This window comes from Pseudopipra pipra, chromosome 1, assembly GCF_036250125.1.
Source record: "Pseudopipra pipra isolate bDixPip1 chromosome 1, bDixPip1.hap1, whole genome shotgun sequence".
NCBI lineage: Eukaryota > Metazoa > Chordata > Aves > Passeriformes > Pipridae > Pseudopipra > Pseudopipra pipra.
The window spans coordinates 19,823,687-19,849,689 of NC_087549.1; the positions used below are offsets into that span (position 1 = coordinate 19,823,687).

The 26,003-nt window shown below is 40.0% G+C and overlaps 1 protein-coding gene across 1 annotated transcript; it reads right to left on the minus strand.

Annotated features, from left to right (window-relative positions):
• Positions 1-1,829: 1,829 nt before the first annotated feature.
• On the minus strand, positions 1,830-10,451 carry DCSTAMP (dendrocyte expressed seven transmembrane protein). The gene is made up of 3 exons (XM_064646970.1): positions 9,344-10,451; positions 3,809-4,123; positions 1,830-3,106 (listed from the first exon to the last, which is right to left on the minus strand). The coding sequence occupies exons 1-3, from the start codon at positions 10,367-10,369 to the stop codon at positions 3,035-3,037; spliced, it is 1,413 nt and encodes a 470-aa protein (XP_064503040.1). The 5' UTR covers positions 10,370-10,451; the 3' UTR covers positions 1,830-3,034.
• Positions 10,452-26,003: the final 15,552 nt, after the last annotated feature.

Sequence of the window (26,003 nt, forward strand, 5' to 3'; positions counted from 1 at the left end):
TGGCACAGCATATTCACAAATTAAAACAAGGTTTTGCTGTGAATGTCCAATATTTTATCTGCAAAGCTTTGCGTAAAAGTTACTAAATCACAGAATGGCTGCAGCTGTCAGACACCTCTAGAGGTATTTGCTCCAGCCCTGCTCCTCTGAGTTACTCAAAGCCATGTCTTTGAGTATCTCCAAGGATGGAGATTCCATTACCTCTCTGGGCATCCTGTTCCTCCGTTTGACCACCCTCACAGTAAAATGTTTTTCTTGTGTTTCAATGATATACCTGTCAATTTACTGGCCCTTATGTTTGGAAATAGCTTCCAGGGGAAATTGCTCCATCACCTTCCCACAGACTGAGATGAGGCTGACAAACCTGTTAGTTAGAAGATCCTCCTTCTTGCCCAGCTAGAAGGTGGGAGGGTCATTTGCTTTCTTCCAGTCCTCAGTAACCTCTCCTGATCACCATGACCTTTAACAGATAATCGAGAGTTGCCTCACAGTGACATCATCCAGCACTCTCAACACCCATGGGTACCTCCAATCATGTTGTATGGATTTAAGTATGAGCTGTTTGTTTAATTGCTCTCTAGCCATATCATCCTTCATGAGGAGTAAGTCTTCCTTGCTCCAGCCTTTCCCTCTGGTCTGAGAGGCCTGGTATGGCTAAAAACCAGTACTACCTGTAAAGACTAAGACCACGAAAAACCTTGGGTTTTTCCATGTCTTCTATCACTTGTAGTGTGATCAATCATCTAGGTAAAATGTTTACCAGAACCTAACATATTGTACAGAATTACGATTAGCTTACCAAGGATTGTCTTTTGTCACTGTCATGAGTCTTGCCAATTTGAAGGGCAAACTAAGCAGTACTTAGTTAACTGCCCTGTCAGGTAGTGGTGGGAGCCACAGAATTCACACAACATTGTTCTGTGATCCTGCAAGGCTCTTTTTCATACTAGGCTGAATTTCCTTAAGTAAACAAAAAGTGCAGACATGGCATTGTCCTGAGAGTATTCTCCAAGACTCAAAGTCCTGACAGATTTAGGCATCTCTCCCAACTATTGACCGTTATCTGAGTCATTTTGATAAACCATTCTCATGGGCTGTAAGGCTTTTGATTGCTCCTTGCAGAACAATAGAGAGAAAAGGTATGCTGGGTGGCAACACCATCAAACAGGAAAGGCAAGAGACTCCAAAACAAATTTTCCCTCCTGATGCCATGTGAAGCAGGTGGTGTTTTGTAGTAGTACTTTTATTCAGACTTGCCCCAACCTTTGGGCATAGTGTTCAGTAGGAGATTTGGGCTTCTCACCAGCCTGTCCTTTGGGACTGAAAGGAGCACATCTAACTCCTGCCAGCAATGAACTTGCCAGAACTCTGACTAAAATGCTCAGTTCTTGCTGACATTTAACTCTTCCCCTTTAATCTGCAATGACAAGAGTGTATCCTCTTGTCAATAGTACCTGGATAGCTAGTCTGTAAATCCAAATTTAGGGCAACCTTCTAATTGCTTTTCTTTCACCAGAATGCTTCTTGCTACTGGTCCTTGACAGTAGTACCTGAGATACAAACAGACACCCTTCTACTATCCAGAGCTGTCCCACTTCAGCAAAAAAGGATATACTCAAGCCTCTTGGAGGCATTCAGCACAACCCTCAGTAATGCTTTGATTGAGCACCATTTTCTAGAGACAAACTGTTGTCACACCAGCAATCTGAACCACCTGTATCCATGGAAGAGTGAAGCTTTGGAAGGCCCAAAGAAAAACAGACTTGGTGTTTTTCAGTTTTTTAGGTGGAAAATAACTTCTGACGCTTGCTAGACAGTTTTAAGTCATTCTTTATTCATTCAGATAACAGAGACATTGATCAATGGCTGTCCTGCCACCACGCATGTATTATAGAGGAACAGAGTAGAATTTCCTGTTATGTAACCTAAAAAAAGGAGCTGGCTGTGGCTGAAAATCAAGAGTACACTGCCTGCTGGATAGATTTTTAGCTCTACATTAAATTTAGCTCTACATTAAATCTCTAGTACTTTGTCAGTCGTTCCTGTGTCTTTAGGGTTTTTATATTTGCTCCTGTGTCATATGAAGGTCACATCACCAATGTCAGTTGAACAGGTGAAGCACTGAGTATTGCACTTCAGTATTGGCTCAGTTTTATTTCACTGAAGGCAATGGTGAATTAGGCAATGTAATTAAGCCCATTTTTGCCACTTATGCAAGCTTCCTCAGATTTCAAGATTCGAAACATTCACCTTTACTTATATCTCCTACACTTCAAAGCCATCTCACCTGCACCCACACCACCTGATTCCTCTGTATTCTAGCTCTCGTGAGTGAGCATTCTCGCTTCTATGTTACATCACCTCTCTCATGATCATCAAAGATATGGTACAATCTGAATTAGTGATACAGTCTATGGATATGTGGAAGTAGGAGACTAAGACCAAGCGAGGAATTCTGGGTAGGAGACTAGGTAGGAGACTGGGAGCTAGGGATGGCAAAGAACCAGGCTGAAGGATTTGTGGCAGTTGAGAGTTGGGAAATAGATAGAAATTACTAGAAACACCTAAGGCCTGGTTCTTGTCCATGCAGAAGGAAATAGACAGCCTCTGCTGTGTCTTCTGTCTTCAGTCTCTGGCAAAATAAAGAAGACAAACCTGCTGCTGTCATTACATCTTCTGTTAGCTCAACCCAAAGAGGTTTGTGCTGTAGTTCTAAAAGGTCCAAACTGTTTGATTGCTTTTAGATAGAAGAACAGATTCTCCATGAATTCGTAAAGTACCAGATAATGCAGACCCAAGGTTGAAAAACGAGTGTTAATGCAATCCAGAGCAATCTGTGATGAACTGCACAGTATCTACAATGGCTTCTTTTTAACACTTTTCAAAAATACTCATTCTCAGGCTTTGAGTTTGATATTTTTACATTTTAAAATTGACATTCCATAGGAAAGATGGTGCAAAATGCAGGTCCCTGTGGAGCTAAAGCATTTCAGCCATATCCAAAGATTCACTCGGTCTTTTTCACACCATGTTGTCATTTTGCCACACTCCTTTCTTTCTTCCTCACTGCCTCTGTTGCCTTGAGTATTGGAAACCAAAAACTGACCTGAAAAGAAAGAAATATGATCATAGTGTTACTGAGTTAGAGATCACCCAAACACTAATATCTTGTATAGTCACTATTGAAGGCTGTAAAAAAATGAAACCTAAACAAACTATATGTATCTGCAGCTATCTATCTGGACTTGCCATAGGTAAATGTGTGTTTGCTATTTCCATTAGTCTATATATACATATAGATACAAGATAAATGTTCTTGCAGGCAGAAAAGTTCTGTTTTCTAATGGTATTTGCAATCATACTGTGTTTTAAAAAGAAACATATCACCTTCTGTTTTTCTAAGCATTAAGTGAACATCTTTCTCAACATTTAGAGGCTGCTCTTGCTGCCTAACACTTGCTATCTGTGTCACAGGAATACTCTTTGTGCTTTTCATATGTTCATGAAAATGAAGTTTCTCCTCTGGAGAACTCTGAATCTGAGAAGTATTTTCTTACCAGCACACAGTCATTTGCATGTACTGATGTCATGTCTGAGGTATGTGTGTTGAAGGACAGAACAAAACAATTAGATGATCTAATCTCAGTATTAGGTAACTTGTCTCTGCCCCCTGAGCAGGACACCACTGGGGAAAGTCAATTATGTGCTAATAAATAATTGAAGTTAACAAGTTATTAAGTATTTCCTGGATCTGGCTACCGCCCTGTAAGAGAAAGATTTATTTTTCTCCCTAGAGCTGATGACTTACCCTTCTAGCAAACATGTTCTTCACAGTTTTCTCTTGTACCTTTGCTCTTTTCTTGAGTAATTTTGCATGCAAATGATGTATCCGTTTCATCGCAGCATCAGGATAAAAGGAAGTTGACACGAGTATTTTAAGCTGGGTCAGGAGGCCAGAGAATAATCCAAAAGTTATTAAGAAGAAGATGATGACCCCGAGGTGGATCCATGCCGTGGAGAGAGCAAGCTCTGGATGAGGGATGCAGTCACGCTTAAACAAAGGGATCTTGAAAGAATCAGTCTTTGCAATATGCTTTGCGATATGAATAATAATCTCATTCCTCTGCACAAGAAAAGGGGGAAAAAAAGTTGATTATGGTACTGATTGCCTCCTTTCTTAATATTTCTGCTACTGGACATTCAGATTTACAAAGGAACATAAGTCATCTAGTCCATCTAGCATCTGTATATGGTGTGCTCATAACAGTATATTTATTAGCTATTTAGAAATGTTTCAGACTGTATTTTCACCATTTCTCTTGGGAGACTGTCACATATTCATATTTTGGACTGTTAAGAACTTATCTTCTCAGTGGCTCTGATAGAGAAATATTTAACTAATCTGGTTATAATGGTTTACTATTTTCCGACTCTCACGACTCTGGTCAGATCCTCTGCTGGAGGGTCCTTCCTCCAGGGTAAAACTGCAGAGCAGAGTGTTACCATCCCTTTGGTTGTGTCTCAGCATGTGATCAGCAGTGTTTCCACACCAACCCAGGCAGGTGCTCTGACCACAAGGTTATCAGGCAAACAAAACCACCTCTCTTCCTCCAGTAGGCACCTTTGCTTAGAAGACCTGATGACTTTCACTGCTTGTGGACTGAAATGCTGAATGAGAGAGAGTAAATTAGATATGCTGCTGGGATCAGTATTTCATACCAGCAGGCAACATTCTGCTCTGCCTGTAGGAACACTGCTGGGACACTGAGTCACCCAGCCCTCTTTTCTGACCACGTCAGGGAGATGTGTAGGTCTGCCTTGTAGCTCTTCTAATCACTCTACAGAGGCCAGGCACGTCTGCTAGATGCTCATTGGAAAAATAAGGTTCCCAAAGCATGCTACCCATTTTCAGCCTGTTAGACTTTCCTGAACATTACCCTGTTTGAATCTATCTCAGTACCTTTTATTCCTAAACTGAACCAACTGCATTAGGGACTCAATATGAAAGAGGGGTACCAGTGCACAAAGAACGTTGTTCATGCTAATTAATAAACATCTCAGGAAGTTGTTCAGTCTGTCCTGCTGACCCAGCTTCCTTGACTCCCTGAGATCAGTAGCCCTGAGGCTTGTTATGACAAATCTGTTGAGATTGAATTTTACATTTTAATGTAACTAGCCTTCCTTGGGGAACTAGAAAAAGTCTGATGATAGCATCATTTTCTGTTTTTGGGGAGTCAACCAGCTTTCCACAGGAGTGAACAGTGAACACAAAGAGAGCAAATTCATAGTACAAGACCCATGACATGGTCAGGCTCAGGCCTTCTGTCCATGGGTAGTGGGACTAAGCTCCTTCTTTGCCCTGTCTGGGGTCAGACCCAAGGCAGGCCATGATAAGAGGCTGCCCTCAAGGTACGAAGGATAGAAACACAGGCAAAACCACACACAGCAGTACACAGTGAATAGTGAGGTTACAACTGGTTGCTTAGGGTTGTGCTCAATTGGGTTTTTAATATCTCCAGGGATAGAGCCTTCACACCCTGTCTCAGAAACTTGTTCTATTGTTTGATCACCTGAAGAGTAAATAAAAAAATTATTTCCTTTATTTTCTGCCAATTTCCTCTTCTCCCAGCACATGAGAAGGGTCACAGAATCATAGAATCATTAAGGTTGGAAAAGACCTCCAAGATCACTGAGTCCAACGTGACCAAACACCAGAATATCAACTAGACCATAGCACTAAATGTCACATCAAGTTGTTTCTTGAATGGATGGTGACTCCATTACTTCCCTGGGCAGCCTGGTCCGGTTCTTGACAACTCTTTCAGTGAGGAAATTCTTCCATAGTCTGACTCCTCTTTCTTACACCCAACCCCCCATCAGATATTTTTGTACACTGAGACCTCCCTGAGCCACCTCTCCTTCAGACTGAGCAGCCCCAGCCTCAACTCATGTGACAGATACTTCAGTCCTTTAATCATCTTTTTGACCCTTTCTTTGACTTCTCACTCCAGTATATGCCCCTCTTTTACTGGGTCTCACCAGTGCTAAGCAGCAGGGAAGGATCACCTCCCAGAGCTTGCTGGCAATGCTGGCAATGCTCAATCTTGCAGCCCAAGGCAGTACTTTCTTTGCCATAAGGGCACATTGCAGACTTGTGGTCAACTTGGTGTCCATCAGAACTTTCAGGGCCTTTTTCTGCAAGGCCGCCTCCTGCCAGTTAGTTCCCAATATGTATAGTGCATGGAGTTATTTCTCTCTAAGGACTGTAAGACATGGCATGTTGCTTTGCTGAACGTTGTGAGGTTCCTCTTGGCCCAGTTCTATAGCCTTTTCAAGTCGCCCTGAATGACAGCACAATCCACTGGTGTTTCAGACACTCTTCCCTGTTTTATATTGTCTGCAGGCTTGTGTGACTACAATCTGTTCCTTTGTGCAGACCTTTAATGAAGAGGTTAAACAACGCAGGATCCCGTGTCTACTCCTGGAGGACATCAGAAGTGACTTTGTACCACTAGCCAGAACCTTTTGAGTCCAACAGGTCAGCCAATTTTCAGTTCACGTCACTCTCCATTTACCTATCCCACACTTCATCAGTTTGTCAAAAGGATGTTGTCTTCCAGTGTTCCAGCACAGGAAAACTTCATAAATGCACAATCAGCATCCACTGTTCTCCCTTCATCCAGCAACCCAGTGTTTGTATCATAGGTTGTTAGATTGGTCAAGAAGATTTAGCCTTTATAAATCCATTCTTAATACTCTTAATATGTTCCCTAACCTTCACGTGTATGCAAATGGCCTCCATGATTATATTCTCTGTTACCTTCCCAGGTATCAAGGTGAGGCTGACCCAATTTTAGTTTCCTGAATCCTCCTTCTTACTCTTGCTGAAGATGGGAATAACATTTGCTTTCTTCCACTTTTCAGGAACCTTTCTCAGGCCCCATGACATTTCAAAGACAATCAAGAGTGGTCTCACAGTGATATCATCCAGCATCCTCAGCACCCATGGGTGTTTCCCATCACGTCCCATGAATTTACTTGGTTAAATGTTCCCTAACCTGATCCTTCTCAGCCAAGGGTAAGTCTTCCTTGCTCCAGATTTGCTTTTATCTCAAAGGCCTGGGATTTCAAGTAAAGGAAGAACAGAAGATGACATTCAGTACCTTAGGCTTTTCTGTGTCTTTTATTGCCATCAGGACTCCTCCTGCTACTCACAGTGGACCTACATTTCCCCATGTCTTTCTTTTGCTGCTAATGGACCTGTAGAAGCCCTCTGTGCTGCCTTTCACCTGCCTCACCTGATTCAGCTCCAGGTGAGCTTTGGCTCTCCTGCCCCCATCCTTCTGCAATAGAAAGTGTATCTATATTCCTCCTGGAACAGCTGTCCCTTCTTTCACCTCCTCTATGCTTCTTTTTTAATGTTTGAGCTTTTTTCAGGAGCTCCTTGCTCACCCATGCTGGCATCCCACTGCCTTTGCTTGATTTAGTTGGGATGAATAACTCTTGAGATTGGAGTAGGTGATTTTTTAATATCAGCTAGCTCTTCTGAACCCTTACTCTCTCAAGGACCCCCAGGGGACCAGAACCATATCACAAGCTGGGCTGCTGATGTTAGATCACAGCTGCTGTGCAGCAGTAGGGTTCACATGAAGTATAAAACTCCCTTAGCACATGTAACAATCAGTCTCCTCAACATATTTCACATTAGACAGACTGACCAGATGATTAAATCCTCTTTGCTTTTGCACAAGAATCTGAAATCTGCAGGATGGATCTGATTTGTTATATGTGTGTGGATTGCACAGTTACAGTTAATCCAATGGCTTTTACATCTACCTTCCTTAAAGAAGGTTCAGGTAACAATTAGAAAGGTAATAATTAGAAGTTCGTGGCCTCCATCCCCTAGGAAAGATGTTTTTTCACTGAAACAGTCTGTGAACATTTGGCTTATGACTGCCATACAGATACCAAATTTTTCTGTTCTTTGCTAAGGTAAAACTAGTCAATAATTTAATTTTTATTCCATGGAAGAGTTTGATATTTTGATATACAATACAAAATATTGACAGAATTTCACCAGCAGCTTGACTTCATTCCAGCTGGTTTCATTTGTAGCTCACATTTGCTGGAAGTGCTCTCCTTCCTCAAGGATGCTGTGCACTATATCCCCTCTCCCCTTCATGACACAGTCCCAACCAGATGAACATCCCATGACACACTGGGGCAACCAATCTGCCACAACACTGTCTAAGCTGAACCTGCAGTGGTTTAGCAGTGTGTCATAGAAAATGTGGCCTGGCTGAAGAAGCTCAGAGGTTCAATATGTTACATATGGAAAAGTGACAAAGAATCTCTCTGCCAAATATTGTACGTCCTGTTATGTATGCTTGTGATTTCAAGCAATGCACTTATTGCATTGTTCACCTTAATAATCTTACTCTGTGAAACTGATTAATTTTTAGGGGATGGAGAAAAATGGGAATGAATACTCATTATTATGAGATCTAAGAGGTAACAGAAAATGCTGAGAAAAAATTATAGAAGAAAGAGCATATACCATATTGTACTAACAGTCAAGCATTTCCTTGAAACCTTTTTATCTTGAAAGTATCAAAGGGTTATATACTTTCAGAAAGTGTTTTAAGCCTGATCTTGCAAGCTATCGAACTGGACAGCTTTCCTTTGCACTAAAAGCACCACATGGGTCACACATTCCAGTGGCGGAATCTCCACCTTTAGGAGTATTCAGACAAGACCCTGAGCAACCTGATCTGCCTCTGAAATTGTCCTTGTTTTGAGCAAGAGGTTGGTCTAGATGGCCTCCAGACTTACCTTACAACCTAATTACTCTATGATTCTCTATGCCACTGCTGCTCCTGCTAGAAGAACCTTGAGATTTCAGTAATGTGCTATTATTTTGTGTGCATGCACCACGCATACAACTGACTAGTTCCTCACACTACTCAGCTAAAGAAAGGTAGGCATCTATTGCATCAGTGTCACAGTGACTTTTGACTATAAAAGTGGTGCTTCACAAATATCAGCATTGCGAGTGTCCCATTTTAAGCTTCTGGTTTTCTTCATATATATAAATGGAAGAAGGAAAGTCCTTCTAATATTTACCATTCTCTAGAAAATTGATAGTGCTCTGGAAAGTGCAGAAAACTGTCTGGTTCCATCCAACATATGTATCTGTAACGGCAATGTCCCTTTTTGAAATGAATGATATTCCATGAAAGAACTGATGGCTCATTGGCTATATGTCTGCTCTTGCAGCTGCTGAAGATGAAGGGAAATTTTTCAACACTAAACTAAGAAATGTACAGTACTGATAAGTACTTACATTCTGAGAGAGGCTGAGTTGAATCTCTAGATCCGGTACTTCTTGGAGATATTTATTCACAGAAATAATTAACCAGTAAAACAAATAGTCTACTGCAGCAAACAGAAGCCATATGCAAAGATTAATAATTACAGGGAGAAAAAAATACAGCATTTTTTTCCTGTCTTTTCTTGTGAAGCAGAAAGATGGGATTGTCACATAATCTTTTCTTTCTTTTCTGTTAAGTGGCAAAAGACATGGTTTTTGCTGTTGCTTTTGGTGCTCATCAAATGCAATGAACTCTTTTGTGATATAAGTATTTTTAAATTTGGTACTGTGAGAACCCAAAAATTTTTTGATAAAGAGGCCAGTTCCAAAAGAAACTAGAAAAATCCCAGTGACAGGCAACACTTTCTGGCCTATGTAGGGCAGTATAGTCAGCATAAAATATATCTGGTTAGCAACTCTCTGGATTTCTTGCTTTGTGTCATTTAGCTCTTTTTTTAATGCATCATCTGAAATCGAATAAGATGATGTGAATTCATGCTTTAAGATCACTATATCTTTAGGTAGTACAGTGGAAAGCTTGGCTGACTCGTAAATCCATTTCACTGCCTCAACATAATATTTTATCAAGGCAAATTGCTCATGCTTCAAATGACAGGTTATGGTGTCTGCCAGAACCTTTAGGTTGTGAAAAATATTTTGGATGTTGTTGGCCACCATGACACCTGTGCCAGCAGTAATAAGAGCGTTCCTGCCATTTTTCAGTCCACAGGAAAAAAGGAACAGGACACTAAAACAGCGCAGGTGCTTGAAACAGAAGAGCATGATAGAAAACAAGATCCAGATGAATCCAGAAATCAGTAAGGGACCCAAAGAGTGGTGTGCCAGGGAGAAGTGCATGCCAAGGAAAAAAAGAAAGCTGGAGAGGAAGCCAACTGCAAAGCAAACTCCAAAAAGCTTCATCCAAGACTTCCAGCCAGGCTTCCTTTCAGATATAAAAATTTCCCATGTGTTCTGGGCTATTGAGACAAATGTTCGCATTTTCTCCTGGTTGTTGCTGACACTGTGATAGCTCAAACTAAAAGGAAAGAAGAAAAATACTGTTAGTTACAGGATCATGCTATTGACAATAATTTGCTTTTAACTGGCTTCACAGTTTTAACTGTACTTCTCCACACTGCAAAAAATGCAGGTCTGACTTATGTGGGGCCGAACCTCCACACGTGAAATCCAAATATTTGTCCTTGATATTACACATACAAACACTAAAGAGATGACTCTAAATGGTTTTCTTTTTTCTTTTGTATTTTGCACACTTCGATTAGCTATATAGACATAATGGTTCATATTTACGTGTGCGCGTGAGCGTGTATGAGAGGGATGCAAGTCTCCTGTAGCACCCAGTGCTCCCTGCCTTGTAGGGGCACCAGGAAGGGACAGAGGGAAGCATGGAATCTTCCCATTGGTACCCCAATGAAGGAGAACATGGCTTGATTCATGGGGAGCAGCCAGAGCAGCTGCCAGGGAGGAAAGAATGGGTGAAGCAGCCTGTGCACACTGCCCGGGGATGGGGAGTGAAGCTCTGCTTTTTCAGACGGAGGTAGGTTAATACAGAGGGAAGAAAGTGTGCCTCAGGAATCATTCCTTCTTTACGGGTGCCCATGCGCTGGAACAGATTGCCCAGAGAGGCTGTGGGGTCTCCCTCACTGGAGATACTCAAGAACCATCTGGATGCAATCCTGTGCAATGTGCTCTAGGATGACCCTGCTTCAACAGAGAGGTTGGACCACATGATGACTCACTATGGTTCCTTCCAATTTTACACATTCTGTAATTTTATGTTTTATACACTTTTAACACTTTTTAACCCTAATAGCTTATGTTTGTCACCATCTCATCTGACTACCAACATGCCCGTTATGTAAATTACAGGATATTTCTGTGATTCAATTCAGTTTGATTGAAGACAGTCCAGTGCTCACATCTTTCCTTCTTCTTTTACAATATAATATTAATAGTGCTATTTATCCAAAGATTCAATTTATATGCATATCAGCCTTTTAACATAGTAGAACAAATAAGATGTTAATTAAATAAAATAAACAGTTGTAAGTTTATCTTCAATACAGAACAGTTGTCTTCACAAGATACCTCCTGAAGATATTACTTTGAATTTTGCTTAGCTTGAACACAGCACATAGCCAGAAACTAAACTATGATTTTGTACATACATTGTATTTTACTAACTTTATGAATTCTGCTAGCATTCACAGCACCATTTTCCCCTTCTACTCATTGTAATTAGCTACTAGTTTTGTCATTGGTGGCTTTGCCATGAGATATCCTCTGCTTATGTGGATGGTCTGCTTTGTCCTCTTTCTAGTAAAAGACATTTTTAGGAAACATAATCAAAAAGGAGATATTCATGATCCTGGAGTCAAGCAGAACCAGATCTAACAGCCAGCAAACCCTGTCAGCAAAGCTTGTAGTTCCTAGATTGGGTCGCTAAACAGCATGTGCCACCACAACTTCTTTCTAGATCTAAGAAAAATTGCTTTGTACAGTGAATATGTCTGGCATTCTGTTCTTGATTTAAGCCATAGAAGAGTAAAATGCAGAAAGGGTAGCATTTCTGTAATACTATGCAAAAACATCCATGTGGGAAAATAACACATTTTGAGTTTTCTTGATCAGCACCGATTTCGCAGTTGTTATCAAGCAGAGGTTTTGCATTTCTATGTGTTGGTATAGTGTATTGGGGTTAATGCTTATAAGCATTCAGTAAATGGCTGCAATATGTGACTGGGAGTTTGGCATGACTGAATCTAAGAATTGGAGAGAGTCAAGAACAAAGCCTTAAAATTAACAAAAGCCATACTTCCGGACTGGGAGGCTGGAGACTTGCAAAATATGGACAAAACTTGAAAAGAATCAAAAAGTGTCATTTACTGGGCAGACTCAATGCTGTTACACGAGATCTCTGCAGTACTCAGAACATACATGGCAGGTTTGTCCCTAACCGGCACTAATCCAGAGCTTTAAAGCAGAAAAGGCATTGTAAGGACCCAGTGGACTTCCAAGCCTGTGGCATGGATACTCAGGTGTCTCTGTATGTTCACTGAAGATTGGGAAGGAAGTATTCCCATCCCCTCCAGAGCCCATCTCTGAGCTCAGACTTTCCCAGGTAAAAGTGTGCATCTCGGTGGCTTGTCTGACGCCCAGGTTTTCCCACATAAGACATCAGCAACAGGCATAGATATTCAGCATTCAGCAAAGGAGAATCACTCAAAGGATGAAAACTCTAAACATACAAAAAATGTAGAGGCTGAAATTTCTTGTATTAGCAGGCACTTAAACAGCTGCGAATGCTTGGGAAAGGAAAATGACACTGTGGCTCAAAGGTAGAAATAAATCTTTGGCTCCACTAAGGAGGCTAATTCAGTGCTCAAAGAAATAGTAAACCTTGAGAGCTTTCTGGAATGATCCTTCTTAAAAACATAAATCACAAAAGCTCTCCTGAAGCTGTTAGGTGCAGTTATAAATTCTAACAGGAGGTTGACAAGAACAAAACCTTCATTTCAATTGCAGTCTGAAGCAAGGTACATTTTCTTCTGTCCTGCAACATGAACTAATGTGGGGGCTGTTACCATTATTTATGTAGCATAAGGAAAGAATTATTCTTGGAAAGCAGTTTCTTGCTCTCAAGTACCACTTTCTTTCCACCATAGTTTCTCATGATGAGAAACTCCCACAGAGGGGAGCTGGGAACTCTTTGCTCTAGTTCTGCTTCCGAATCTGATTTTTTGTAAGGTCCAAGGAGAACCTCTCTATGCCTTAGTTTCCCTCTCTAGGAAATACTTACGCCACTCTGGAAGCATGGTATTAATCTACCATATGGCATGCTGGCAGCAGTAATTATAAAAACAAATTCTCAAAAAGAGCCTCTTCAGCAAGGAGATTGGGCCATAATTCTTAAGGCTTGTGATGTACTGAAGGTAAAGTAACATAATTAAGAGGTATTTTTCTATTTTCATTTTGAAATAAAAGAGAACAATTTAAAAGCACTTTTATGATCCTGCTTGTGATATGTCAGATGTGGCTATAGATTTGAGTAAGCAGAATATAAGTGTATAAGATCAGGAGTCCCTAGATAATGTCTTTCCAGCTCAGCCATGAGCTCTGTGCTAGAGCTATGTAATTTTTATACAGTATATGTACATACCATGTATGATTTCTTCCCTGCCTTCTATGGATACTCCTCTGTATTCATCGTCCAAAAAGTTGTGGCTGTCCTTACTGCCAGTTTGATCCTGTCCTAGTCCCTTGCTCACTGTGCAGCTGCTGATGGCTTGCTACATTAGAATAGAATAGAATAGAATAGAATAGAATAGAATAGAATAGAATAGAATAGAATAGAATAGAATAGAATAGAATAGAATAGAATAAATTGAGTTGGAAGGGGCCAACAGCGATCATCTAGTCCAACTGCCATAGATCAAAAGGCCTAACATTTGTGGGAAGCATCTGTGAAACATTCTCTACCCAGGCTACTGCTTGCTTAGACATGATCAGCAGGCCTACATTTCTAGTGTATGAATTAGTCACCCATGCCAACACCTCGCCAATTATTAATATTAATGGAAGAAGCAGGTGTGTCCTAAAAGTGTATAGTGAGTAAAAGAATGGGATTTACTAAATAGTTAACTTCTTTTTAATAGAGGCACAGCTGATTTCACAAAGCATGATAAACAGAGTCAGATACCTAAGTCTACTTTCTATTTTGATACAGACCTGACTCAGACAAAGCTGTAGGACTACAAGCCATTGAATTAGGACTGAGTAGTACCATCCAGTTTTTGTGCCCTTGCACAAAGTCTGACACAACTTTTCTCTGCACAGATGATCTCAGGAGGAGTATGGCAGTTTGGCAGGCCCTTGGCCCTCCATGTTGTGCAGGATTCTTATATATAAAAATAAAGTCTTATTAAGAGAGACTTTAGGTTAAATTGGAAACTTATATGCCATTGATGCTAAAGCTTCAATGATCTTTGCCTCATAAATCCTGCTGGGATTTTATACAGGAATTAAAGAAGCGAAAGCACACAATAAGAATACAAAAACAAGTATTTCCTTTTTTGGCAGTTTCAGCAGTCTTCTTTTCTAGCCTGGATCTGTTACATTGAAATGTAAGAGAATTACTTCCCTTTTTTGGATACCGTCAAAAAATCCAATGCTGAACTACAGTTTAGTAAGAGGAAAAAATACAGGAGGGAGTCTTACATTGTTTCCTTTGGTCAATGCAGGACATTCAACAGAGAAATAAAAGCCCAACCAAAAATCCATCAATGTTACTGTAACTGTCCCCTCATCATTTCTCATGTTCACATTATTTGCTTTTAACTGCAGGATGAAGAAAAGTAAATGGTACTAAACACATTAAACAGAAGCAATGGCTAAAATGTCTAATCATATATGTATCCATAGGGACTTGAAATACTAAATAACACAACAACGCAAACAAAACAACAATTTATACACGGGAAAAACCAACCAAACAAGGAAAAATAGCAACAGATTGAGACCTCTTTTTCTTCATGTATTGAAAATAGATGGCTCAGGAAAATTGTGAACACTGTAATATATTAACAAGTCTTTAGGATGCTACAAATTGATTAGATGTCATCTAATATCAGATGTCTATAGCACTGGAGGTTGGACAAGATGATCTTTAAAAGGCTCTTCCAACCCAAGCCAGTCTGTGATGTCCACATCTGAGCTGTCTATATGTCAATGAGGAGAAAAGGGCAGTCCCCCAGAATCATATTTCAGACCTGTTTTAGAAGTCCACCCCCAAAATGGATGGATTGCATTCTAGAAGACCTTTTTCTCTAGCTCAACTATGAAAAGTGTCTGGATTACTCAGACAAAGCTATCCAAAGCCATGTGAGATGAAGCTATTCCTTTGTTTCTTCGTTGCTAGCAGGTTATATTTGTCTAAGCTGGGCACTCAGAGCAAGAAACAGAAAATGTGTTATGGGCAGCTGTAGAAAATGGATAGTTATGGAAGGGACATAGAACAAGATATCAAATTTTCTCATATCACTATGGGCTGTGTTAGAAAGCTGTGATGCAACAAACTCACAGGCATATTCTTCCCTTAAAGCACCAGCAGGAATGGAGGCACAGTTTGGGAAACCCGAATGGTAGTTCCCCTACTGCCAAAAACAACTCTACAAAACATATAAAATTCCAGTGTGAGGGATGGACAGAAACATGAGAGACTACACAGTCCCTTTTCCTACACAGAATAACGTTGCATAGTCATAGTTTTGGAAGAGCTTAGGACTAAATTGTTTCATGAACTTTAAGAATACACCCTCCAGGTGACAATAATTAACATAAAGCAAGTCCTTTTACCTTAGAACAGCTAACTTAGTACATGATTACTATCCCAAGTTCCTTGATATTAACCTTAAAGTGTTACTTACAGGCACTCTTGTAAAGCATTTGAAGGTTCTTTACAGCGCTGTGTGTCTCTTGACTTTGGTGAGGAACCAAGATGGGCACTAGTAAAAAAATTCACATGAGTAATTTGTTTCCCATACCCTCCCTCAGTGAGTCAGTCACACTACAATTTTGAAATTGTTCTGGGTTTGACAAAGATTCATGAGGAAGTAACTTATGCACAAGACCAAAATAGTATATAATTTGCAAGTGCCACTTTCCACCTTTTTTTCTGGCAGAGTAATAGATATCAGCAAATGAGTTCAGGACCCAAATTTCAAAGATTTAATTTTATTTTGAATAATGCCTTAGGTCTAGAACATTTTAGCTATTTTGGTACTTCCCATTCAAACTAGCAGCAATTCAGTACCCAAATAAATTTAAAGCTTTAATCATTTTTACCCTATCAAATGTTCCTACTGAGATCTGTAAAAATATTTTTTAAACAATCTGTCAGAATATGGCCCTTAGAATAAGACCTACCTTAAATATACAACAAAGACACTCAAATTATGTACAATAAAAATAACTGATATACAGGAGGGTAGAACTGTTATGTGGAAGACCTTTTGCTTTAACTTTGGCACTTAAAAGTTTTATTTTTAATCAACTCTTTGTTTCTGCAGAGAGTACAGTTTGCATGCATATTTTTGTGTACAGAGGAGAAAGATAATTTTGGAAACCCATACTCCCTACTTGAAATGGGTCACATACATCCTGCCAATTATTGGATTGACCCATTGAAGCAGTCAGTCCTTTTATTCAGTTGTCATCAGGATCATCCGATAAAGAGGACAACAGACTCAAAGGGAATTAAATGCTGATACACAGCTTCACAGGGACAACAGCAACAAAAAGAGTATGAGGAGTGTTACACACCTATGATACCTTTTCAATAATATCCTTCATGAAAAACTGCCTCTTTTCATGCACTTTCAGAACTAACTCGCAATTATGGTTTTACTGTTTATGTTTAACCTTCCAGATCCATTTTTTGACTAAAATGTATCTATTGCTTTTCTCAGAAATGTCATAGGTGGTAGGGTCCATTGCAGAGATGCTACCTACTACTCCTAAGAAATTCTAAATTGGAGACTGACTTTCATTTAGACTCTGATTTCGAAGATCCAGAGCTGTACACCAGTCTCAGTTCTGCCCTTGGACTCTACATTTGTAGAGTCCAATCAGCAACTACCGGAGTGCTGGCACACACATTATTTGCCCTTGGTTGAAATGTCCCTGCATGTAAATTTTCCAGAGAGCTGGTTTTCCAGCAGGTACTGATAGCACTGAAGTAGCAGGTCTCACTGACTCACTGCTAACACCAGGTTTTGCTTCCACAGAGCAGCCATAATCCTGCTCTTTCAAAAGCAGCTACTGAACAAATTCAGAAAGCTGGCAGACAGAAAGATGAACATAGCACAAAGTTCATAGCATCTAAATTATGCATAATGTAAGGGTATAATTAGATACAGTGAACCATCAATAACGGGAAAAAGTCTCTGACTAGTATAGGAGGAATGGATGAAATGATTTTTTAGCAGAACATATCCTTCATCTTATTAACTAAGGGAAATTTCTGTAAAGGGATGCAGGTAAGCGCATATTAAGTTAGACCAAGCCTCCAGAGCAGATGACCTCCAGAGGTCCCTTCTGACCTCAACCATTCTGTGACAGTTGAGATTCCTATTTTCATTTCTCCAGCCTCTGAGGCCAATCTGAATGGCAGCCCAACTATGTGGAGTATCAGACACTCCTCCTAGGTTACTGTCATCTGCAAAGCTCCTGAGGGTACACAGGTCATTAATGAAGATGTTATACAGGATTGACCCCAGTAGCAATCCCTGGGACACACCACTAGTGAACTCTGTATAGCTGAACTTTGTGTTGCTGATCCCCGGGCCCAGTAGTCCATCCAGTTTCCAATCTACCTCCTTGTCCATATATCTACCCCACAGTTTGTCAGCTTGTCTATGAGAATATTACCAGGGACAGAGTGGAAAGCCTTTCTGAAGGCGAGGTAAACAGCATCCACTGTTCTCCCCTCATCTGTCAAGCTAGTCACCTCATTGTAGGCTGTCACGTTGAGTAAGAATGAATTTCCCTTTGTAAATACATGCTGAATACTCAATGCAAATGGTTTATAGGATTGGTTTCTTTGTCACCTTCCCAGGGATCAAAGTGAGGCTGACCAGTTCCCTGGATCCTCCTCCTTAGTTTTGTTGAAGATGGGAATAACATTTGCTTTCTTCCACTCTTCAGGAACCTTTCCCAGGCCCCATGACATTTCAAGGACAATCAAGAGTGGTTTCACAGTGACATCAGCCAGCACCCTCAGCACCCCTGTGTGCCTCCCATCACATCCCACGGACTTACTTGGTTAAATGTTCCCTAACCTGATCCATCTCCACCAAGGGTAAGTCTTCTTTGCTCCAGACTTGTTCTTGTCTCAAAGGCTTGGGATTCCTGAAGACTAGTCTTCCAAGTAAAGGCAGAACTGAAGATATTTAGTTTTTTGGGCTTTTCTGTGTCCTTTGTCACCACCAGGACCCCTTCTGCCATTCACAGTGGACCTACATTTCCCCATGTCTTTCTTTTGCTGTTGACAGATCTTTGTGCTGGTTTTCACCTGCCTCACCTGATTCAGCTCCAAGTGAGCTTTGGCTTTCCTGTCCCCATCTGTATACAGTCAGACTGTATCTGCAACCACTTGTGCTGGTGTCAATGGGGGGTTTGGGGCAGTTCTTTTAGAGCAGAATATTTTAGTGACCCCCTCATAGCACACTCTCTTAAACTGTTGTGTCAGTACAACTGTTCAACCACATTTTCTGAGACCAAGGTGGATGCCTGCTGGCTGATGGTGGCCGAGGCCACAGGGCCACAAACTATAGCACAAGCCTCTGTTGGGGGAATATTACCTCTAGCTAATATCAGCTGCTGGGGCTGCCTAGTTCCTGGATTTCCCTGCTGTTGTTGTCATCTACTGGCCACTGTGAAATGGGAGGAACTGACAGTTTACATATTTGAACAACAGTACAGTAATGGCTATTGTTTCTTTCTTCTGCTGTCTGCCAGTGCTGTACAGATGCCTCCGCCTGCACTGAAAAAGTAAGGATGGTTTCAAAATTAGTGCATTTCTGACCTCTCTTCCCATTTTCCTTAATCCCTACAGAATGACTAGCAAAACTTGCTTGCACATAAAAAGTATTAAAAATGTCACTGCTTGAGATCCTACTGTTCTGTTAGTTCCTTAATGCATTTCAACATATAATGATGCTGAGATTAATGCAGTTTGCATAACACTGTGCTTCAACTACTGTAACATGCACGCTGGATGCATGTTTCTTTGGGTTTTTCTTTAGGATGCTGAAAGTTGCTTCCTTTTGTGGCATCTGTGAGTGGCAAGAACAAAGCAAGTTCATAGCTCTGAGCCCCGTGTCGCATTGAAATCACTCTGTATTCTGCTTTGCCTGCTCCTGCCTAAGGAAGACCTGCTAACAACTAATAGTCCTTCCTTGTGGCTGGCTTCCAGAGAGGCAGGAAAGAAACAAAGATCAGCATTTGTAAATATTTTTGCCCTTGTTTTTGAGTCATGGCTTTAATTATTGTTTCTGGTTTACTGCTACAGCAGAAATTTAGATTAAAATAAGACAATTGCATTTTATTTTCTAAGTATCTGAGGAAATGAAATAATGACAGTGGGTTGTTACTCCCAGTGAGCAGAGCTCCACTGGATGGGCAGTATGTCTGGAGCCAGCAACACAGCAGCTATGAGTAAAAGGTTCTCATACTGAATCAGGGTTGCAGAACCTCGGTTCTGAGGGGCCTCAGTGAAAAACCCAATCCAAACACTGCTGAGCTTGGGTAAAGGTTTTATGTAGTGCTGGCAGCTGAAACTAATCTTTATATGATACAAAGGTTTTGTTTGAGTTTTATGAAAACACTTACGGGATGTTTGCTTTAGAGAACTATTCCTGTAAGTTGAGCTGGGGAAGGTTCCTAAAAGTCTCCAGGAAAGCAGTTTAGAGAGGAATTTTCAGCTGAATGATTTCCATTGATGGCTACATAAATGCTTCTGACTTGGTCCCAAGAAAATGAGATCTTTATATCTCTCTATGGAGTCTTGATTGAGTGCCTAACAGATATCAAGAAGTGACTACCCAAGGCACAGATTTATCACATCCTTCTTTCAGTGGAAGCTGGAAATGCCTCTCTTCACTATTATAAGGTACTTTACTTTGTTTATGTTTCATAACCTCTTCCATGTAGGAGATGCCACTTCCAACAAATTATGCAGCCAGCTACAGCTGCTACCTCCAAATGCACAGAGAATAGGCATTTCAAAAGGAACATAAAATCAAAGTTTAAAAAAGCACTGGTAGCAGTTTCGCCATTATAATGAGGAGCTGCACCTGCCCAACTAGCTCTTCTAAAAAGCAGGATGCAGCCTCTGTGAGATCCTGAATTAAGAGATCTGTAACAACAACCTTATTTGGAAATAAATGCTTGTGGGCTCATGGCTGCCTGTGGGATTCCTGCTCTTCACTCCACAGCCTGAACTGAGGAGCAGATTCATGGACACATATTTTTGGGCTGGAGTTTTGCCTGGTGCAGTCATGTACCTTGTTTTGGACTGATGTTAGTCCCTGATTTGAGCATTCCCACCCTCCAGCTGCTCATCTATTCCTGCTCTAACTCATTTCAAAATCATGCTGCTTAGAAAAAATGTACTATTAAAACCCCCTGAGATATGTGGTATCACTTTGACACTCTTAGACTGGCTAGAGATTGTACAAGAGGCTATTCCAGAAAAACTGAGAGGGGAAATATTCTCTGCTGAGCCACAACTATGGGAATGGACCGGGAAGAGCACAGCAAGTTCTCAGGCTGAAGATGCTGTGTACACTCACAGCAGGTGAGGGGAACACCTGGGGATATTCACAAGGCGCATTTCCCAGAAGTGGGTTCCAGATAATTTTCAGCTTAAAGTGAACCCAAGCTATTCGTGCATTGGTAACTGATTTTCATTCCTTTTTTTCCTTTGTGTTTTCATTGAAATATTCACTCAATATCCTATTATCTTTTTCAGCAAAGCAAAAATACACTGGACATAAGAATTGACTCTTTTAAAAGAGTCCAAGGAAATGAAAAACAAATAGGATGTGCCACAAAAAGGTTTTGCCCCAAATAGTTACACTGTAATGAAATATCAAACAATTCCAACCTAATTTTTCCATAATATATGCTATTCCAGATAACTGGAGCCAGCATTGCTTCAGTGAAGATGCTCAAACAGCAAAGACTGACAAAGTGATAAAGGAAAAAGGTTACACGGAAAAAAAAAGAAAAAACATAATAACAGCATTTGCTGGACCATATCTTACCAGGAAATCTGATACATTACTAAAAAATTTCTTACTGTATGCTATGAATAGAATCAGGGAGATAAGGAAAAAAATAATGTAGCCAAGGAACAGCAACTGGATAGCAATCTTATCTTAGAATAATGGAAGTAGGATTTATAATGTATCTATCAAAGCATATAACATAAGTCTGGCATTTCCATCTGTACCCCTCAGTTACTTTGAAGGAGTTTATAACTTTGCTTATTTGATTGAAACTTACAGTAAAGTATTATTTTCCAGTCTTGGATCCTTGGGAACTGTTAATGATTAATAAGAAAGTTCCTTCTGACAAAAAAGGGGGGAAAAAAAAGAAAAAGAACAAGAAAAAATAATGCAGCCTGAGGTTTACAAGACAATACTTGCCAGAGTTCTTTAGAAAGCCTTTATGTTGCCTACTTCTTACGAAAGACTGAATTTTCTGTCCTCTGTTTTCTTACTTTCACATGGTTTAACTAAAGAATGCCTTCTTTAAATTAAAAGAAATTATGAGGGGGGAAGTGGTTAATGCAACAAAGTTAGTTCTTGTGCACAGCAAGTATATTATACAAAAACCAGTACAGAAATAGAGTGTTTTGAGGAAGAAGAAGTAGTAAAACAAAGGGGAAGGCACAGAATGAAACCCACAGAGCATTGTAAAACAAACCTCAACACACGTGTTTGTAGAATTATGGAAATAGAATTTCATGAGACATTAATATGCAATGTTATGGGTTCCCATCTGCCCTGTAACTTTACAGGACATGCTACCTTCCCAGACAGCCATAGCCCATATAAGCTACAAAAACATTGGCAGTTCTCTACCTATTAGATGGTTAACTGCATAGTTCATCTCCTTGGAGGTGTAAAAGAAAAGAAGTTTTGAGCCTTAACCTCTTAGGAACTGAGAACATGCATTATCCAGCAGCCTATCTATCCCAGCTAGTTAGGGCAAAAAGCTGTAGTTATGCATGGATGTGGAAAGGGGTAGTGGCCCTTCTTGTTTTGCAAGAAGAAGAAAGAAAAGAGAAAGAACAGAAAAGGGTATACATGGTCTGAAAAATTAAGTCTGACCCCCCTGTGACAATCCTTCTCTGCCAGTAGACTCCTGGGAACCTCTGCAAGGAGAGTACTCCCAAGCAGTACCACCATTAAAATAATGCTCCTCTTTCTTTCTCAGTAGGGCCCTGAATTGCAGGATATCCAAGAGCACAGAGAGAAGATGATTATAAGCTGAGCTATCCTGGGAAGGACCCAGACTAAGGATGATGACAAAGTGAGATTGGAGAGATGGAAAGGTTCATACCAGCACATTATAACTTCTGTTAGGAAATTTTTTTGTGTGTTTTATTTTTGTGGGGATTTTTTGTTGTTTTTGTGGTTTTGTAGTTGTGGTGGTGGGTTTTTTGTTTAGTTTATTTGGCTTGTCTGACTGAAGTAAATTATAATCATGGAATCATAGAATGGTTTGGGTTGGAAGGCACCCTAAAGACCATTTACTTCCATGTCTTCTGCCATGGGCAGGGTCGCCTTCCACTAGACCAGGCTGATCAAAGCCCCATCCAACCTGGCCTTAAACACTTCCAGGGATGAGGCATTCACAACTTCTCTGGGCAACCAGAGCCTCACCATCCTCATGGTGAAGATTTTCTTCCTAATAGCTAACCTAAATCTGCCCTCTGTCAGTTTTAAATAAATTATTCTTTGTGGAAACAAGCAAGGAGAGATTACACAGTCTACCAACTGGAAGTTGCAGCTCATGACAGTTCTGGTCAGAAGGAAGAAGATAACTCAAATATGGAGAAGTTAAATGTTTATTTATAAATAATGTTATACCATTAGTAAAAAGAGAGCTCCCAGTGTTAAAAATGGAAAGGTTGGATCCTGCTTTTCTTCTGACCTATACAGAAATTTTTTGACCCCAACATTCATGAATAAAATCAGAGGATTAGCTGTATGACATTTTCAAAGAAATATGGTTAGTGCAAAAGTAAAAGAAAAGCATTTTCTTACTGATGATAGCAAACACAGCACAATACCACTATTTGTGTGCAACGAGTGAAAAACAAAAGAAATTTTCTGTGGTTATATATTTTTTAAAAAAAATCTTAAACTGATTCATTATAAGTTTTGAAGTAGGTCTGGTATAATGATTGCAGCAACTTATTATTTAAGTTGTTGCAGGTGAACACAGCATACAACTAATGAAGCAAAATATAAAAAACAACACTAAATGGTAAAGTATATGATTTATAAGAAAAGGAGTTTCTGTTCTAACAGATGTACTTCCTTCTGCATTTCTATGAAAAGCAAAATTCGGGTTTCCAGTAAGTTATCCTTTCTTCAGTAATTACAACTTCAATTATCATTTGTCAACATTTGTACTTTGTTAGGAAGGAAAAAGCTTATCAGGCACTTCTTTTCCTGCAATCAGGCAATGATTGTGTTCAAGATGAGATAAGCCACTTTGGAACTACAAAACTTTCTGTAAATACAGCAAAAATCAGAGGAAACAGGTTGCAGTATGAAAGATTTCTCAGGTAATAGGGCGTTTGACAGAAAACAAGGGTGTGAGGAGGCTTTGAGGAAGACAACTTTCCAGCTGAAGTTAGACAGCCAGAGCCTGAGTTTTTCTCCAAGTACTCAAACAGCACAGATCATATGTCAACACCAGGAAAGCATGGTTGAAAACTGATTTTAACCAAAAGATTTATAGGAAGGGTAGCTGTCCTGAGGACACATTTGTGTTGAACCGTAATTACTAATGGGCTCAATTACACTGTGCTGAAAGAGCTCAGTAATAGCTATGACACTAATAAGGATTGTTTAGACACACCAGCCAAACCTTCTGGAAGCAGGACAGGAAGAGAGCCTGGTTCCTCCATCTACGTGAGAACCTGTGGCAGTAGAGAGTCTGAAGAGAGAATTAGCCTGGGGATGTGCTCAAAATCTGAAATGTAGATTATAGTATCTTTTAAAAGCTCTACCATATGATAATTAAAATCAACAAAGCTTGCTGAAAAACTTGCTCCTAACTGGAAAATGCCCTATTTTGTATTTTTCAATATTCTCAAAGAAAATATCAGTGCTATGACAGAATTATTACATTTCCTTTGCTTCTGGCATGCTGTAAATGTTTGAATCAATTGGATGGGAATAAAGGAAGATGCTCAATACATTGTAATTACTTTTCCTTTTTCTTGATTTACCAGTTCTCAATGGATCTTCCCACTTCATCACAATCATACTGAAAGCTTTTAGTTTATTTCTATATCCTATCTATGGAGACTCTTTAAATATGAATGAGGTGAAATGACTGTAAAAGGAAATGCAACCAAGTCTTCTCAGTAACAGTGAATTTCCTCCTTGTTTCACTGATGTTTCATAAGAATATTTATGTTTAAGTTACTGGAAAGAAAAAAACCTTGTCATAGCTTTAGTCAAATTGATTTGATACCATTTATTCAGAATATCAATGCCATAGAAACTTTAATTTCGCTCCAGTATAACAAACAACTACTGAAGACTATGTATTAACTCTATATTTCCTATAGCTTGCTAAATGTTCATTCACTTAAAATACAATTAAATCCCTTCATGTTTTTAATGGAGAGACTTTTTTTCCTAAGTGTCACAGCCTCAGTGTCCTTACCAAGAAAAAAGACCTAGTCAACGTCAGTGAAATTTTTGTAAGATGTAGTTGGTTTGAGTCAATTGGTTTGTCCTCTTTTTGGCAAAAAGTCCACTTTGGAACTTTTCCTACAGCTCTAGTACTCCATTCAAGCAGAAAATCTAGCTTTCGATTAAGACACATGATGTCTCATAGTCATACAAACTGTGTTAACATTTCTAATAAACATTTCTAAATGTGAAATGATCCAGGCCAGATCTACCATGGTAGCACATTTCCTGCTACAGGGTCAGAGCTGTTACAGGCAGCAGAGGACCACCTGGACTTCAGATTCATCACAGATGTTGCCCTTTCTACTTCTAGCCAAAACGGAGGGGGGGAAGGAAGGAAGGACCATGGTCACTCCCTCTCTTCCTTGGATTTTGGGGGTTTTTTGTATATTTTTTGGGAGGTTCGTTTTTTCTTTTGGGTTTTTGTGTGTGTGTTGTTGGGTTTTTGTTTGGTTGGTTTTTTTTTTTTTTGGTTGTTTTTGGCAGTGGGTTTTTTGATTCTTTGTGTTGTTGGGAATGTTTTTGTTTGTTTTGTTTTGTTTGTTTATTTTTGTTGGTTTTTAAAAGTCTCAGGCTGCCTTGGCTATCAACATCTGGGCTTGTGCTAGGAATGCAGACCTGTCTTTCAAGGATTTTCAGAGGATTTTACCTCACCCATGTGTAAAGCTGTATAATAACTCTATGCCCACTCAAAGTTTACTTGACCTTTTGTCACTAAAATAGCTACCTACCCCTCTGGGCTCTTCTTTGATGGCACTCTCATAGTCTTTGCATTTAATGGGTTGGTTTTCAGTTTCAGAGTGGCAGGGTGTGCCCGTGTGGGGGTGTGTGTCCAAAGAAACATAAGACTCTATCCACTTGTCAGAGTGTTAAAAGGAATAAGAACAGCAAAGCACCTCTTCAGCTGATCATACATGGTGGATACCAATGTGTGGATGTCACACACTAATGAGAGTGCCCTAAGGTGTGTTTGAGTGGGCAGACAAGGTCTTCCTGGGTTATCCAATGGCAATGTACTTCCTATCCAAAATCAGGGTTACTCAGCAGGTATCACAGAGCTTGCTGGTGATCCTTCACCCTAATGTGATTGCAAAATGTGCTCTCAAATG